General features: G+C 40.7%; 1 protein-coding gene across 1 annotated transcript in view; it reads left to right on the forward strand.

Moving 5' to 3' along the window:
* reck (reversion-inducing-cysteine-rich protein with kazal motifs) overlaps nucleotides 1–17,682 on the forward strand; it is a 74,024-nt gene that overhangs the window by 36,837 nt on the left and 19,505 nt on the right. The window contains exons 12-16 of the mRNA XM_038301708.1: nucleotides 5,653–5,789; nucleotides 13,253–13,396; nucleotides 13,472–13,660; nucleotides 16,814–16,924; nucleotides 17,065–17,236. Coding sequence (XP_038157636.1) covers nucleotides 5,653–5,789; nucleotides 13,253–13,396; nucleotides 13,472–13,660; nucleotides 16,814–16,924; nucleotides 17,065–17,236 — 753 coding nt within the window. The remainder of the gene's footprint in view (nucleotides 1–5,652; nucleotides 5,790–13,252; nucleotides 13,397–13,471; nucleotides 13,661–16,813; nucleotides 16,925–17,064; nucleotides 17,237–17,682) is intronic.

The raw sequence follows: 17,682 nt of genomic DNA on the forward strand, positions 1-17,682 counted from the left end.
AAATATTTAGGTTTACATATAGATTCGCATCTCAATTTCAAAACTCATATCCAAAAGGTTCGTAATAGGATTAAGTTTAGTTTAGCAAACTTCAGATTCATTAGAGATTTTCTTTCAACTGAAGCTGCTAAATCATATTTTTTCTCCATGATTTTATCCCATATAACATATTGTATAATAAGTTGGTCCAATACTCACTCTACTACAATAAAACCATTAGAAACATTATATAAACAAGCATTAAAAATACTGGATAAAAAACCTTACCACTACCACCATTGTAGTATTCTGAGGAAATATCAGTTACTTACCTGGAACAATCTTATCAAATTCAAAAACATCTGCTTAATTTATAAAATCAGACATGGTTTAGCACCAGCTCCACTATGTGACTTTGTACAGTTCAGATCCAGTGAGGTCAGGGTAACCAGAGGGGCAGTGAGGGAAGACTGCATCATCCCCCGGAGAAAAACAGCCTTTGGTCAGGCTGTCTTCTCCGTAAGAGCATCTCAGCACTGGAACACAGTGCCAGAAACCATCAGAGACTCTTTGTCATTCTCTTCATTCAAAAAGAATGCAAAAAAATGGCCTGTAGAGAGCCAAATTTGCGGGCACCAAGGTTTTTAGTGTGTATTTAAATAATTTTACAATATATTTTTAATAATTTTACATACATTGTACTTCTTAACCATAATGTTTTTATGTATTTGGTATTGTAATTTAATCTTGTGATTTTATACTTGTGTTTATTTTTAAGGTTGCCTTTTTAATATCTGGCTGGGGGACTACCGATGAAAATTAGCACTCCTTAGCTAACTCGGGTATATTTACATTGTTTTAATGTTTATTAATGTACACTGTCCCCTTTCAAATAAACAATAAATGAAATGAAAAGAACAGGAAACTGAGGCTACAATTTGCACACGCTCATGGAAATTGGACAATAGAAGATTGGAAAAACGTTGCCTGGTCTGATGAGTCTCGATTTCTGCTGCGACATTTGGATGGTAGGGTCAGAATTTGGCGTCTACAACATTAAAGCATGGATCCATCCTGCCTTGTATCAACGGTTCAGGCTGGTGGTGGTGGTGTCATGGTGTGGGGAATATTTTCTTGGCACTCTTTGGGCCCCTTGGTACCAATTGAGCATCGTTGCAACTCCACAGCCTACCTGAGTATTGTTGCTGACCATGTCCATCCCTTTATGACCACAATGTACCCAACTTCTGATGGCTACTTTCAGCAGGATAATGCGCCATGTCATAAAGCTGGAATCATCTCAGACTGGTTTCTTGAACATGACAATGAGTTCACTGTACTCAAATGGCCTCCACATTCACCAGATCTCAATCCAATAGAGCATCTTTGGGGTGTGGTAGAACGGGAGATTCGCATCATGGATGTGCAGCCGACAAATCTGCGGCAACTGTGTGATGCCATCATGTCAATATGGACCAAACTCCCTGAGGAATGCTTCCAGCACCTTGTTGAATCTATGCCTCGAAGAATTGAGGCAGTTCTGAAGGCAAAAGGGGGTCCAACCCGTTACTAGCATGGGGTACCTAATAAAGTGGCCGGTGAGTGTAGTAAAGGAACAGAACAGGGGGCAAGAGGGAAAACCTATAAAGTGTTGATGATATGATATTGACATTTTCACGTATTTTTTTTTTAGACCAAAGCGTTATTATTTCTAACAAAATAATAATTTTAAGGGGGACCACATAACATTGTTTTTTATCAAAAAAAGGTTGCCATTGTGAGGACTCTAGCGTCGCTTAGTGTCCAAAAACAAAGCTGAAGGTATGACTTGGAACGGGGGTTTTGCTATAGACAGCTGCTGAAGGATTAGGATTCATCTATGGCTTTGGCAGATTTTGTGCAGGTGAAGCAGGTAAGATGAGATCGGGAGGAGGTGGAGCAGTCCACGGTGTCTGCTCTGCGATTGGATCATTTTGAGAAGGACCTGTTGTTTAATTTGTTCCCACATTGAAAGACTCACTTGGTAAGTGGATGTTAGTGTTGTAAAACGCTAACATATGCAGCTAACAACAGCCATACCTGCGGCGTCCCCTCTGGGAAAGGGAGAGAAACCCAGAGTCTAACTTAATGGTAATAACATGGCACTGCGTTCTGTATTAGGTGTTTTATAGGTTCATGGTTTTTACAGAAAGTTTAGATGAATTTATGTTTTTATTCAGGTGGGGGCGGGTCAAATTGTTTTTGGAAATAAGCAGATCTTACAACCCTGCCAGTGAAGGACGGTGGAGTTGCCAGCTATATCTTTAAGAATACAGAAGATAAGATGATTTATTGTAACAGCGGAGGATTTATTTGAAAATCATGTTTATTTAAAGTATTATCTACTAATCTATATTCATAAGCTAGTAACTGGTTCTACTATTTGTAACAGAGGCATAGCAGCCCTATTTCCCCGCCATGTGTTTTCTAACGGAGCTGCTGCAGTCATATTAGCATCATCAGCTCAGAGTGTGACTCTGTAGGCTGGAGGTCCGCTCTGGATCATTCTGACCTGGAGGCTGATGCCTCCATGTCCCTCAGCACCACTACCCTCCCCTGAGAATGCTGAGCTAGCTCTAACAGTATTCTCCCTCTGACATAACCACATAGAGATGTTTTTTTACTGTGCTGTTACTAAATGTAGGATATTTGTTATAAAACATAGGCCGGTTGATTCATAAGTCAGAACCACCTGGGGTCTGTGTCATGAAACAATTTTCACAAACTCAGATTCAAATCCCTAACTCTAAATTTATCTAGCATAAGGTTGGAAACGCTGAGTTTTTAGTTTAATAAAAGCTGTTATGAGTTAGTTTTGAGTTCCAAGCATGAAAAGCCATTATTAGTGGAGCCCAGATCCGACCAGTCACCATGACAACAGACAACAGGAAGTGTCTATCAAATCCTATGTGAATAGGCGTTCCCGCTTGGGAGCACATTAAGGCTGTGCGTGTGCATTTTTTTTTTTTAAGTGGAGAGGGCAAGTCTTTTTAAAAATTAGCGAAAATCCTCCCCTATAGCTTTCAAAAAGAATACTTTACCCATGAAAGGAGTTCAGAAGGATAGAAAACGGAAAATGTATTGATCGTCTTCGAGCCTAGCAAAAACAACCAAGGACAGAAATCACAGTTAATCAATATCCTCCAAGAAAAAAATAATAATTCAGGAGAAAAAAAGATATGTTAAAATAACAATCCTCTTTGAGCCTTGCAAAAAAACAAAACAACGGTCAGACCGAGCAGGTGAGCGCAGCGTATTTCTCTCACCTTTTTATGAAAAAAAAAACGCTCCCAGATCTCTCTCTGAGAATCACCTCTCTGCCACAGTCAGCATAGAAACCGTCCCACAGAGTTTATTGCTGTGTTTTTCTTGTCTTTAGATGTAGATCTCATTACGTTTTTATGAACAGTCTCTCTGTTCTGGTTTGAGATGCTGCACAGACTCGTTTTTATTTTTATTAACGTTTCATATTTGTTGAACTAAACCTGTGAAATAGTTTTAATCTGTCTAGCACAGAGAAAGAAGTGAAAAACATCTGAGCAGATCTGCTCACCCTGCCTAGTTAGAGCCTCTCTTGATGCAGTCAGAGTGACATTGAAAGAAATCGAATCGGGGATTAAAAAAGTCGTACTAAACCATCGTGTTCAGGTCTTAACTATATCCGATTTAAATCAAATAGTCTGTGATGTGACCAGCCCTTCTACAGGAGACTGGATAACTGCTGAAATAAACTGGCCTCAGAACCACAGCATGCTCCAAACACTTTTCATTACCTTCCCCTGCAACATCAGACCTTTTTGCAGGAATATATTGATAGGTCATATCTAAATCTTTTATTTAGGCAAACCTATTGAACAACCAGATATCATACGGTTCATGGTTCCTGAGCTGAGTCTTTTGTTGTGCGTAGTTTATGTGATTATTTTTCACCAAAATTGTGATTGTGACCGCCCTTAACTCCGACCTGCACTGACGGACACTTTTCACCTGGTTTGCATTATTCCCCAAGCCATTGCCCCCCCTCAACTCCGACCTGCACTGTCGGTCACTTTACACCTGTTTTGCACTAGCCCCCCCCCCCCCCCCCCCACAATCTGTGCCAGTGCTGTTTACATTTCCTTTTCACTGTTTACATTTCCTTTTAATATATTTATATATATTTTTTGTAACTGTTTACATTTCCTTTTCCTTTTAATATATTTATATATTTTTTATATATTTTTTATTTTTATTTCACGGTAGCTGTTATGGAAGTCCCAAATCTCATTGTATCTGTCACAGAATATAATGACAATAAAGGCTTTTTGACTTTGACTTTGACTTTTTTGACTTTGCAATTTTATTTAGATTTTCCTTTCCACTAACCCCAAGCTTGTGGATGTTTCACTGCAGGCTTTTGATTTCTGACAGCCATAGTCCATTTTTACAGGACTTTATGTTAACCAATGAATGAAAAAGTGTTTACTTCTACTCCCATGCATAGATCTATGTGCTAGCTGCAAATCTCTCTACCTTTCTGTGAGGCGACAAACCCACTTCAACCGTTTAACCACCACCTAAAGTGCTGGAGGGAGAAATTTAGTGTATTACTTTTGTTAAATGTATAGTAAGATTAAAATTTGTTAAGTCTCCGATTTTAAATTAAATTGCGATTATATTGCTAATGGAATTAATTGCTTAGCCCATCTTTTTCCCAAAGACTCCTGGCGATGGGCACCAGCCCCCCATAGCTAACCCTTTTTTCACAAGTGGGTAGAAGATGGGTAGATTAAGCCGGGCGTACACTGTGTGATTTTTTTCAGTCGCTGCACGCAGCTACTGCTCACACTGTACGACTAAACCCTGTGGTTATTCGTACAGTGTGAGCTCACAGCCCACGATTTATGTTCGGCCCGACGCACTCATGCGATCGACCTTCTCAAACTGTGTGACTTAAAACCACGTCAGACTCAGCTCCGTAATGGAGCTGCTCTGACTCGTCTATCCGAAAGCCAAACAAATAGAAGGGGAATATTCAGCTCACTATAGTGAAACGCGCTGCCTTGTCATTTTGTGCTATTTTGTGCTGAAAGCCCTGAAATGAAAAGGCGACGACTTATTTGGACAAAAACAAGGCTAAGCAAACGTGGCTGCTACGGTCTGTTAATTTTACAGAAATAACTCCATTTCACTCATTCCATCCCTGCCATGCTTCTGTGTTTACATCTGAGAAGAAGAAAAAAAAGAAGAATCCTTCTTTGCGCATGCGCCCAGAGCGATTTGCCCACGACAGTCGGAAGAAATCAAACATTTTTGATTTCTTCCGACCTCACGATTCCTGATCAGGACCTGGTCGTGAGAGGCTGATCGCCCCTCGTTACCCCCTGTACACTACATGACTCACGACGCACGATCAGGCTGAAAGTCTGGCTGATTGAAAGATTCTCGCACGACTACAAAATCGCCCCGAAAATCGCACAGTGTACGCCTGGCTTTATTTGAATTCGTCGGTCAGAAATTTGAGCTAAGAATTTGTCGGCACAGAAGGTCCTAATTGAACGTGAAGCATCTTCTTAATAAGTGTCCTGCTCACTGATTAAGCATTTTACATGTCAGATTTTGATCAGCTTGCCTTTTTTCTTCCTCTATTGTCAGGTCAGACTGCGTGGACATTCTTACCAAGTGTGGGGACAAGAAGTACTTTCACGAAGGACAAACCCCCGAGAGGCTCTGTGAGGTTCTTTCTCCCATCGATGACCCAGAACATTGCATCCCCCTCCACAGATATCTCAGTGAGTTGCTCTTCATGATCACTTTTCATAATATGGAGCAAAATAAAGTGATGAACATACTTACAAACTTTAGAATCATAGTTACAGAGGAAGTATCAGCAATGTTGAGTTCACTTGATTCTTTATAGGTTTAATTATCTGCTTTCAAACAGATTGTATTTGTTCGTTTTAGGGCTAAACACTTAATTGCATTAATCAATTATTGAAATAATTATCAATTATTTTAGGGATCGATTAATTGTTGACTGTAGTATAGAGACTCTAAAACATGCCTTTAACTGACAGAGTGACCCACATAGAGTAGAAATACCATATTTGTAAAAAAAATATGTAAACATTTAAGATAAAAAACTTTTTTCATTTATCATTCTGCTCTATTCAGAACTCTTAAAGGGGAAAAGTTTTAGTTTTACCAAGTTTAATTTCAGAAAAAACCTTCTTTAAGGAACCTTTTGCTGTACGATTAATAAAGTCGTAAGAAGTGATATTTAAATGTCAAATCATTCTTATTGAAACATGTATATAAATGTACTCTTTATAAGACGATATTGTCCCAAAAGTTAGAACATTTCTCTTTTAAAAATAATCCTGTCTTCAAATCTGTGTTTTTTCTCCGTTATCTTATGCAGGCCAGTTAGTTATATGTCAGCCTGAACATCTAAATTCGGCCAATCATATATCAATGGTCATCTGTCAATCAAATGTTTTCGGTCATAGCATCTTGATTCATATGTCGCAGCTAATATACGCAACGGTTGAAATCAGAATCATTTCCTTTCCCATTGAGTTCCGTCCCAGTGTTCACGGAGATGGAGGTCTGTGTCTTCAGCAGGCGTAGAGCTAACAGAACTGGCAGCGTTGCGAGGCAAGGGCTCAAACATGTACGGCTGGAAGCCTTCTACACCAAACCAAGCTTCTGCCGCCCTGGCATCCTCTTCCACAACATCTTCATCCCCGCTTTCCTCCTCTAAATAAAAAATGGATGACGGAGGAGACTCATCCACAACCTCCAACACTAAACTCTCCTCTTCTTGCATGTTTCCTCTGTCCATAGCGTTCCTTGACAGCGTCGTTTCTAAGTCACCAATTTAGTGCTACTTGGTCCCAATGGAATTTCCCATTGGGAACCTGCTAGCACTAAGTTGCTAACTGGTTAGCAAGGTGCTTCAGAGAAACCGGCTACAATCAAACTTGCTTGCGAACGTTTCGCCACAAAACCCCACACCTCCTTGATAAACGACCAATCACATTCACTTTATTTGCTCGCGTAAAGTCGGGCACCACTCGGGAGAATTCGGAAATGTAACGATTGGAACTGATGCTTCGCTACGACTTTAATCTGTTCATCGAGAAAGAATTTCGACAAATTAATCGATTTGCAAAATAATTGTTTCAGCTCGAGCTATTTTGTATTTCTGTCTCTGGTGTGGAAGTGTGACTCTGTCAGCTGCCACTTCTGTCTAAAGGGATCTCTTTTCATAAATTTCAATACAGCCAGGGAAATTTCAATGTCCTTGACTCATTTTACAGGTAATGTCTGTTTTAGGCCAAGCATCAGCATTTTACAAGATCTTTTTTGAGTTAGATGTTAAATCAAATACTGCAAGCCACCTAAGTCTTTCTGCTGCAACATATAACACCCCCTCCCCCTTTAAGAGGAGGAAGACTGGGCAGAAATGGGCACAGTCTCATTGAAATGGCCCTTCTTTTAGTAGGCAGACAGGAAATGGAAGTAGAGAGAGGGGGTTGGACATGCGGTACGGGGTCACTGAGGCCAGGGCTCATAGGTTGTGCACTCAACCCCCACACCACCGCTGCAAACTCTCCACATCAGAACACTGGTAAAAAGTCTTGTTTTTCCCCTCATGTGGTCACATTTCAATGTGATCTAATTAGATTTATTTTATTCGCCCAGCAGCACCTTTATTGCTACTTCCAAGGGGTCAGATCATGTTTTTTTGAAAGCCACTTATTCCCAAAGTCTCAAGTCAAGTCATAAATCAAGTTAAAGAAATAAATCCTTCAGTCAAATCCTGCAAAACTTATTTTAACTGATTATTTCTTTCTTTTTTCTGTGTCCTGTTTAGCCGATATACAGGTGCTGGTCATAAAATTAGAATATCATGAAAAAGTAGATTGATTTCAGTAATTCCATTTAAAAAGTGAAACTTGTATATTATATTCATACATTACATACAAACTCATATATTTCAGATGTTTATTTTGTTTAATTTTGATGATTACAAATGACAACAAATGAAAATCTCAAATTCATCATATCAGAAAATTAGAATATTACTGAAGACCAATAAAAACAAAGGATTTATAGAAATGTTGGCCAACTGAAAAGTATGAACATGAAAAGTATGAGCATGTACAGCACTCAGTATTTAGTTGGGCCTCCTTTGGCCTGTATTACTGCAGCAATGCGGCGTGGCATGGAGTCGATCAGTCTGTGGCACTGCTCAGGTGTTATGATAGCCCAGGTTGCTCTAATAGTGGCTTTTAGCTCTTCTGAATTGTTGGGTCTGGTGTATTGCATCTTCTTCTTCACAATACCCCATAGATTTTCTATGGGGTTAAGGTCAGGAGAGTTTGCTGGCCAATTAAGAACAGGGATACCATGGTCCTTCAACCAGGTACTGGTAGCTTTGGCACTGTGTGCAGGTGCCAAGTCCTGTTGGAAAATGAAATCTGCATCTCCAAAAAGTTGGTCAGCTGCAGGAAGCATGAAGTGCTCTAAAACTTCCTGGTATGTGGCTGCGTTGACCCTGGACCTCAGAAAACACAATGGACCAACACCAGCAGATGACATGGCACCCCAAACCATCACTGACTGTGGAAACTTTACACTGGACTTCAAGCAACGTGGATGAAGTGCCTCTCTTCTTTTCCTCCAGACTCTGGGACCTTGATTTCCAAAGGAAATGCAAAATTTACTTTCATCAGAGAACATGACTTTGGACCACTCACCAGCAGTCCAGTCCTGTTTCTCTTTAGCCCAGGCAAGACGCTTCTGACGCTGTCTGTGGTTCAAGAGTGGCTTGACACAAGGAATGCGACAGCAGAAACCCATGTCTTTCATACGTCTGTGTGTGGTGGTTCTTGAAGCACTCACTCCAGCTGCAGTCCACTCTTTGTGAATCTCCCCCACATTTTTGAAGGGGTTTTGTTTCACAATCCTCTCCAGGGTGCGGTTATCTCTCTTGCTTGTACACTTTTTTCGACCACATCTTTTCCTTCCCTTCGCCTCTCTATTAATGTGCTTGGACACTGAGCTCTGTGAACAGCCAGCCTCTTTAGCGATGACCTTTTGTGTCTTGCCCTCCTTGTGCAAGGTGTCGATGGTCGTCTTTTGGACAACTGTCAAGTCAGCAGTCTTCCCCATGATTGTGTAGCCTATAGAACTAGACTGAAAGACCATTTAAAGGCTTTTGCAGGTGGTTTGAGTTAATTAGCTGATTAGAGTGTGGCACCAGGGGCCATCAATTTTGAACCTTTTCACAATATTCTAATTTTCTGATATGATGAATTTGAGATTTTCATTTGTTGTCATTTGTAATCATCAAAATTAAACAAAATAAACATCTGAAATATATGAGTTTGTATGTAATGTATGAATATAATATACAAGTTTCACTTTTTAAATGGAATTACTGAAATCAATCTACTTTTTCATGATATTCTAATTTTATGACCAGCACCTGTACTGCAGCTCTGGGAATTGATGTCCCAAAGCCGGCAGTCCAAAAGCTTTGCACTCACAAGTAGACCATTATGACTGATGCCATAAGGTTCTGCTTAATTCTTGTGTGTTAAACTTTATTGAACATTATTTGGGGAGTAAAATCGTAAGCAACAAACAGGAAAAGGGTGGTAAGAGAGAAAGAGTGGATAAGAATTTTTTTCAGTGTTTCTTTTTTAAATTAGTGAACTTGCTCTTCATTTAAGTAGGAAAGGAAAATGGAATAGGATTTATCCAGTTAAAATGAGATAAGGAAAACATCTCCAGAGTCCCGTTTCAAAGACACTTTATATAATTGTCTTTTCTTACTAAAGGTACTCTCTCTTTAAGGGGACATTTTTTGTCACCTGTTCAAATGAAGGGCAAATACACATATTTAAAGACAAATTTACTTGTTTTATAATTTTTGCAGTCAAAAGTTGAAGAATGCAAGCAATAGAAATGAAGCAGCAGGAACTATTTTGCTGCTAAAATCGGGTTCAGTCTGAGCGTATCGCAAGCATTTCATTTCGAGTTTTGAACAAGTCATTCATCAAAATATTAACATTTGGATCAGAGTAGTAATGATTCTTCAATTATTTTAAAGGTGTTTTTACTTTTTTAACAAGATATCTACACCTAATTTTCACATCTTTCACACCTTCTGAAACAGTACAACCTTTTTTTCACAACCTTAAGAGTAACATAAGAAATGCTTCTTTTTAAAAGCTTGGATCCACTGACTGTTTTTCAGACTTCAGTTTAATTCTACTTATTTATATAGCACCAGTTCACGATATGTCATCTAATTCAATCAAATCCTCCAGTCAGATTTGTTAAACTTTTGCTATCTGAGGAAAACTGGTTGCATCAACCATTGACTTTGTAGGATATGTTTCTCTTGGATGACCAAGTACAGTCAGTGAACAGTTGCTTATATTGATCCATGCTTGAAAAGACAGTTAAAAAGTAAAAAGAAAAAACTTTAAACAGGAATTAAGCTCAGCGTGAGGGGTCTTCTGCTGAGGTCTCCTTTCATAGGTTTATACCACACAGATATTGTATCTCAGGAATTCTGAATATAACATTAGAGCGTCCAGTTATCTCCATGCAGTACTCTGTTAGGGCTGATTTTGCATGAATTACTGCATCAGTGCACCAAGGCATAAAGTGCTCAGCCTGTGGACCTGCACTCATGTCATCAAACCTTCCTAAGAAGTTGTTTAGTTCATTCAGGAAGTCAGCATCCGCTGCACCCACCGGGGGAGAGGGTGTGTTGTAGTCTGTGATCACCCGTGTGCCTTACCACATCCTCCTGGTGTTGCTGGCGTTGTGGAAAAGATCCTGGATCTTCTGGCTGTGGTTCTGCTTCGCTGATCTGATGGCACTGTTCAAGTTGGCGGTTCTTAGTGCATCTCTATAACCAGACTTAAAAGCTGGGTTAAGGCCACTACCTTGTCAGAAAGTCAGTTTTAGTGTGTTCGGGGGGTTTTATTCTTGAGTTCTGCTTTCCACACAAAAAACATGGCTTCAGAGTGGATGACACAACTGAGGTGGGTCTCGTGTCAAAAATGAGAAGAGGTCAGAAATCTGACACAGTGCTGTTAAAAGTTTCACCTTATCCTGAACATCAGCGAGACCAAATGGATAACATGTGGGGCAAGATGAATGAACAAGCCCCATTCTATGGGAAGCACTGAAGAGAGCATAAAGATCCCAGACACTGGGGTCTCCTGTGACCTCTCCTGGGCTTAGAGTCCCTCCCACAGAGTGAAGAAGGCCCAACAATTGCTCTTCTTTCTCAGGACGCTGAAAGCTACTGGACTCCCATCTCAGCTGCTTGCAAGCTTCTACTGGGACCACGTTTGAAAGCGTCCTGTGAAAGCATCCACAGGGCACTGTGGGTTGCATTCTATCAGGTGTTAAGTTAGTTTATGCTGGAGAAGTCCAGAAGAAGGCAAGATGCATTGCCTTAGAATCCACCTCCACCCCTGGCACTGTTTTTCCTACTTCAGTCTGAATAAACATACAGGAAATGCTCCTCTTCAGATGTGTGAAAGCAACCCCCCCTCCAGTCGGAGACTCACATCCCATCCCCCCAGCAGCCGACCACATCCAGCCCCTTCCCTCCAGTCATACTTCCCACCTTCACAAACTAACACCCCTGCTGACAATAAACAAACCACCTGGCCCTCTTGTACACTTGAGTGGCACTAGCTAAACTTCATACTACATTCCTGTGTTCTACATACTTGATAGTACTTCTGAGGGGTTTTTCTGATGGTGCTTCTATTTGTTTCTTCTAAGGCAGGGGTTCTCTGAATGTGGGTTTTGACACCAACTAGGGGGAGGGGGGCTGCTGTGAGAAGGGCCATGATGTGTATTCTTACACATTCATGTAAATCTTCTGTCAAATAAGAACATGTATTATTTATATATTTATGTTGTATTTATTTATGTGATGCATAATTCAAATATTTAAAGGCACACTGTGTAACTTTTGGCCTCTAGGGGCCCGTATTTTGCTTCTACTAAATATTTTGCATGAATTACTGCATTGATGCACCAAGGCATAAAGGTGATCAGCCTGTGGACCTGCGCTCATGTCACATGTCATATGTCATATTGCTGGGTATCTAATCTTCCTCTAATCTTCAAGTTTCAGGTCTAGTGAGTTTGTTGGCCAATCATGAACATGAACATCATGGTAATTGAACCATCTCTTGCTGAATTTGCCAGGGTGGGCATGTGCCAAGTCCTGGTGGAAAATAAATTCAGCATCTGAGCCTGTCAGCAGTAGAAAGCAGGAAATGCTCCATAATTCCCTGGTACAGATGGCAGCATCTAAAACTGACTAGACCAACAGCAGGAGATAACATGATACCCCCAAACCATCACTGATACTGGAAGACACTCACTACACTTCAAGCAACATGGACTCTGAACTCTGGGAGTTTCATTTCCAAATTAAATTCAAGATTTGCCCACATCTAGAAACAGGGTTTTGGACATCTGTTTAACTGTCATGTTCCTTTTCTTCTTAGCCCAGGAAAGAAATATTAGATAACACTGGTTAAGGAGTGGCTTGATAGTAGTATTGGGTTCGATCATGACGGTGTTGTTCAATTAAATGAAATATTTTTGTGAACAAACTGAATGGAATTCCTATCATTAACGGAATTGTTACTTTCACAGATAAGTTCAAATTCAGAGTTGCTATATCAGAGGAAACTTCTGCTTTCTGTGACTCACTATGGCATCTTTTATTCAGAGCTAATGGACTAACTAATGGCTAAAATGAGCCCAGAATACCTTCCAACTAATGGCTAAAGTTAGCCTAGAATACCTTCGATCTAACAGCAAAGGTTAGCTTAGAATACTTTCAAACTAAAAGCTGAAGTTAGGCTAGAATACTCTCAATCTCAATGAATCGGTCATCATGAACATTGTGGACTGGTGTGAGAAGAACCACACGTGTCTTTTCTTGTAATATTATGACTTTATTCTCCCAATGTTGCGACTTTATTATCAAAATAGTAAGACTTTATCCTCGTAATGTAGTGACTTTATTGTCATATTTTAAAAAAATCTAGCGTAGCCCTAATATTCGGACTCTATCTAATACCTACTTTTTGTCACAGCTAAGAAATTATTTGTGAATCACACCAGATGCGTTACATTTTCCACCTGTGTTCGTTCCCTTATTTTCATTGACTGACTGAGGTTTCTGTCCCTCTAGCACCCAGTTCACTAGGAAACAGCATCGTTGAAGAGATCATCCATCCATGCAACCCTAATCCATGTCCAAGCAACCACTTATGCCAGGTCAACAGAAAGGGATGTTTGGAGGACACCAGCTGTCAGCCATACATCTGTGTTCCAGGTAGGATGGACTCCTACTCTCAGTTTGCCAGCTAATGCGTTCCACCTAGTGTCTGATGTTTTAGTCTGTCTCCAGGTTGTAAAATGGGGGAGGCTTCTGAGTTTCTGGTGCAGCAGGATGCTCTAATTCAAGTCCCGACCCACGATGGTGCTGCTGGCTGCCATGAGATGTGCAGCTGTGGCCCAAGCGGGCGTTTGGAGAACTGCATGTCTATCCCCTGTGTGGAAATGGACAAGGGCTGCATTGTAGAGGGGCAACGGAAGGGTAAGGGACATCTTTATCCATTTATTTATTGTATGCAAGTTCAAACTTAGCAGTGGAGGTCCTTAATATGGCCCATTCAGACTCCATGACTCCAGCGAACTCCTCAACATGACAGAGAAATTCTTGTGGAGCTGTCAGTTGGGCATAAAGATGAGAACAGAGAAAACTAAATATCCCCAACATTTGCTGTTTTCTCTCTCCTGGGAGCTCAAAAACAAAGAGAGAGTCCAGCCCCTCCATCTAGAAAGTTGGCTGCAGAGCCCAAACTTAAAGGGGAAGTCCAGCTGTTTCAAAACACAACAGCTCGGGCTTCTCTCCCACCACTGAGCTGACAGATGCATATTTCCAAGGTTTGTATGTTTTGGTTGTTGTTCCATGAAAAAGCTCAATATTCTTTAAACAACTTTTTTTAGAAAGAGAAACATTTTGTTTTTTCTAATATACACACTAGACCAGGGGTAACCAATATAAAACCAGCGGGGTCCTAATAAAGAAAATCAACAACCAGTAAAGGTCCAGATACATGTTTTATTATAATCTGTTACTTTAAACAGAATTTAACATAGAAAATCAGGTTTTTATGCATTAATGTTATACATTTACTTTTTAAATAAAAAAAATTAACATTTTTCCATTTTAAACTCTGAAGTGTTTTTTGAAGTAGAGAACAACAATCGTTCAGTTTGGACGATTGTTGATTCTTTCTTTTTTCTGTCTTAATGTTGGCAGTGGGCTTTAGGCTGCCCTGCAAGGCTTTAAACCTGGGTTTGAATGGAGAAAAAGCCTCGTATCAAGGAGCTCATTTAGAGCCTGGATCCATATTTATTTTTGATTCTGTTCATGGTGGAGAATCCTGCTTCACAGCAGCAGGTTGAGCCAAACATCCTCTAAATGTTCAGGGTCATCTTTGATCACGCCATTTCACTTTTCTTTCACCAGTTCACCGCAGTTCTTCCAGCAGTCCACACTTTCTCTGCTCTCTTTTTCTCATCATCTTCTCCTTCTTTCCCATCGCCCGTCTTGCCACAGGTTTGCCTGCTGGGTCTAAAAGTAGCAGCAGCAGCAACCCAGACTGACAGCTCATTGGCTAATTTGGATCACGTGCAGCCTGGTGCCGGACGCTCCAGAGGTCTTTACCAGAAACAGTGAAATTAGACACTGTCGTCCGGGAACATGCTGTAATTTCTAAATGTTTCAAATCAGATTGGGTCCAGATTGGGAAAAGATACGGTCTTAAAATATACATTTGAACTAGCGGCAAGCTGTAAAGCCTCTATCCTACTGTAAACAGTGGGTTAATGCATATTTTTCAAACATGGGTGTTTTGCTCCTTTCCCACCGGCAAAAAATGCTGAGTCTAACCCCTCATTAGCAGCTGCGTGGCCTCTGACCCCACGTCGCTGCGTGTCTGGTTTCACCATCACGCTGGGTTAGCATTGATGAGTTCAAAAGCGCGACAGAAATTCAGGAAAGTAAACAATGGAAAGCAACATGGAAGGAACCCAGGGCATAGTCAGTGTGCTTTATTGTTTCGCTCTATTATCTGTCTGAATCGCTCTCACCAGAGCTGCTCCATGTTTATTGAATGTAAACAAAGTTGTTTCTGCTTGTTAGAGCAGAAGCGACTGGCGTGATGTGTTGACTTCCGTACGTTGCTTTCAATGCTATCACCTAAAGTAGCAGGTCGACTCAGCTCCTGTGTTGCCACAGCATGCTGATCAGAGCCGAGGCAGTTTTAAAGTAGGTTGTTTGCTGAGTCACTTAACCTGGGTAGACACGCGTCAGTGAGCTGTTCCCAATACCGCTAAGGAGGAACAATGTGACTGTCTCCTGTATTGACAAATGGTGTTTTTTTAGTTCTTTTACCATATCTAAACAAGAGCAGACTGTGATGATGATAGTATGCAATAGATAGAATGACGTCCCACCTAGCAAAAACTGGTTGAAAAGATGACATGATTTACATTCAAATGACTTCTTAAGGGGTAGTGGCAGCCTGGTGGTTAGGGCATAGTGCTTGGAATCCTGAGGTTCTGAGTTCACTCCCACAGAGTGCTCCACACTGCTCCCAGGGGCCCCACGATAACAGCCCACTGCTCACCAACGCCATGGGTTAAATGCGGAGGAAAGTTTCTCCAAAGTGAGATCAATAAAATTCAGCCATTAATTGTTATTATTTGGTTGAAAAGTGAAAGGTAAAAAGCCAGGTTTTCAGTCTGTTATTGGACTAAAGTGGGACAAAATCTGACCAACCGAACACAGCCCAGTTTTCATATAATAAAAGCAAACATATTTTGCCTGCAGGTTTTCACATTTTAAGGTAATTTAGGTGTAAATAAACTGTTTCAGAGGAGTGATCATAGCGCTCTGCATCAGCAGCACTGTCGGTCTCCCTGCCAGCTCCCAGATCAGCTTCTCTGATTGGTTGATGAGGCACATCCAGCAGCAAAAGTTCAATTTTTCCAACTCCAGCAGCTCCTGCTTCTGAAGCGTGCTGCACGCCTCAATGCTCATGAGTTGCTGCTTCAGCTGCTTTAATGCATCTAAATGCATTGCGCCTGCTGCACTAGGCGAACTCCGAGACCTTCTGATGCACCCTGATGCGCATCAGCCATTGACATGTAAACCTGCTGCTTTCTCTGCCTCTGTCGCATGCGGTCTGAACTTAGCATGAGCATTATGAGGTGGTGTAAGTATTTGTGAATCTGTGAAACAAATGTTTTCCCAAGTTTATCTAGTTAGGACAGTTCCTCTGTCAGGATACAAAGTCATCTGCGTTATTCCAAAAAAGGTCAAAACAAACAACTGGACTTGTTTGGATGTTTCGCTTACCATCCAGAAAGCTTGCTCAATTCAAAATGTCTGGAGTAGTGTTGAGTTCCATGCTTTATAGAGTAGCCCAATAAAAACCTTGTTATGGCTTAGAACCGAAAACAGGTCAGCCCCTATAATTACATTATTTAATGACAACCTGGATAAATATCCAGTTACACATGCGCAAATGAGCTAATGGTACGGATCTTGCTTCCGGTATGGATTGGATAGTGAGAATGAGGCAGCTGGAGTTAGTAGCAACACAGAGCGACAGAAATGAAGGTTGAGATACTTTAAAAAAAAATGTCCCTGTGTTCTTTTGCTGTGTTTCACCATCAGACCACGGCTCATCTTTCACGACCGACTGCAACACATGCTCCTGCTTCGCTGGAGAAACCATCTGCTCGACGAGAAAATGTCCCACAAAGAAAGACTCTTGGGCTTCTACTGGTTCGTCTTCATGAGCTTTTTTGTTTTTTAACTTGGGTTTGATGCTATTAGTCAAGGTTAACTCTAATCAAAGGTTTTTAAATTTTATTAACGTTATTCCTATTTGATGTATTTACCCCCTCCCTTTGTTTCTCCTTCAGATCATCCCTGTAACTGTCCGTATAGCTTTATCCCAGTTTGTGCCGTTAACGGGCGTACCTATCCAAGTGGATGTGTGGCTCGCTGTATGGGATTCAAAGATCAACAGTTTGTCTTTGGCCACTGCCATTCCAGTAACCCCTGCACTGGCATCAGCTGCCCGAGAAACCAGAGGTGGGTTTAGTAACTGTTTATAGAGGGAAAACTCATCCATATTCACATACCCATCCTTTGACCTGACGGCTAGTTTGTTCAGGTGGTTTTGGTCCTGGGATCCAGTTTCATTTACAAAACCTCGTGTTTTGCCATAGAAGCTATAGGGCCAGTTTGAATTTTATTTTAACAGGCAATCAGATGTACTTTAACGGATGTGTTAACAACACCATACCTTCAGCTAATCTTGGATATGTTTATTCCACACCCCCCCCCCCCAATTCCACTTAAGGATCATTAATTAATTAATTAATCAATCATTAATAATGTATTAATTCAGCAGATAAATAAATTATTGAAATAACCATCAATTAATTTAGTTATCGATTAATTGTCAACTGGAGTATAGAGTATAGAGACTGTAAAACATGCCTTTAGTTGACAGACTAAGAGCAGGAATTATACAC

Source organism: Cyprinodon tularosa, unplaced genomic scaffold, assembly GCF_016077235.1.
Source record: "Cyprinodon tularosa strain WSP-4 unplaced genomic scaffold, ASM1607723v1 ctg472, whole genome shotgun sequence".
NCBI classification, from domain to species: Eukaryota; Metazoa; Chordata; class Actinopteri; order Cyprinodontiformes; family Cyprinodontidae; genus Cyprinodon; species Cyprinodon tularosa.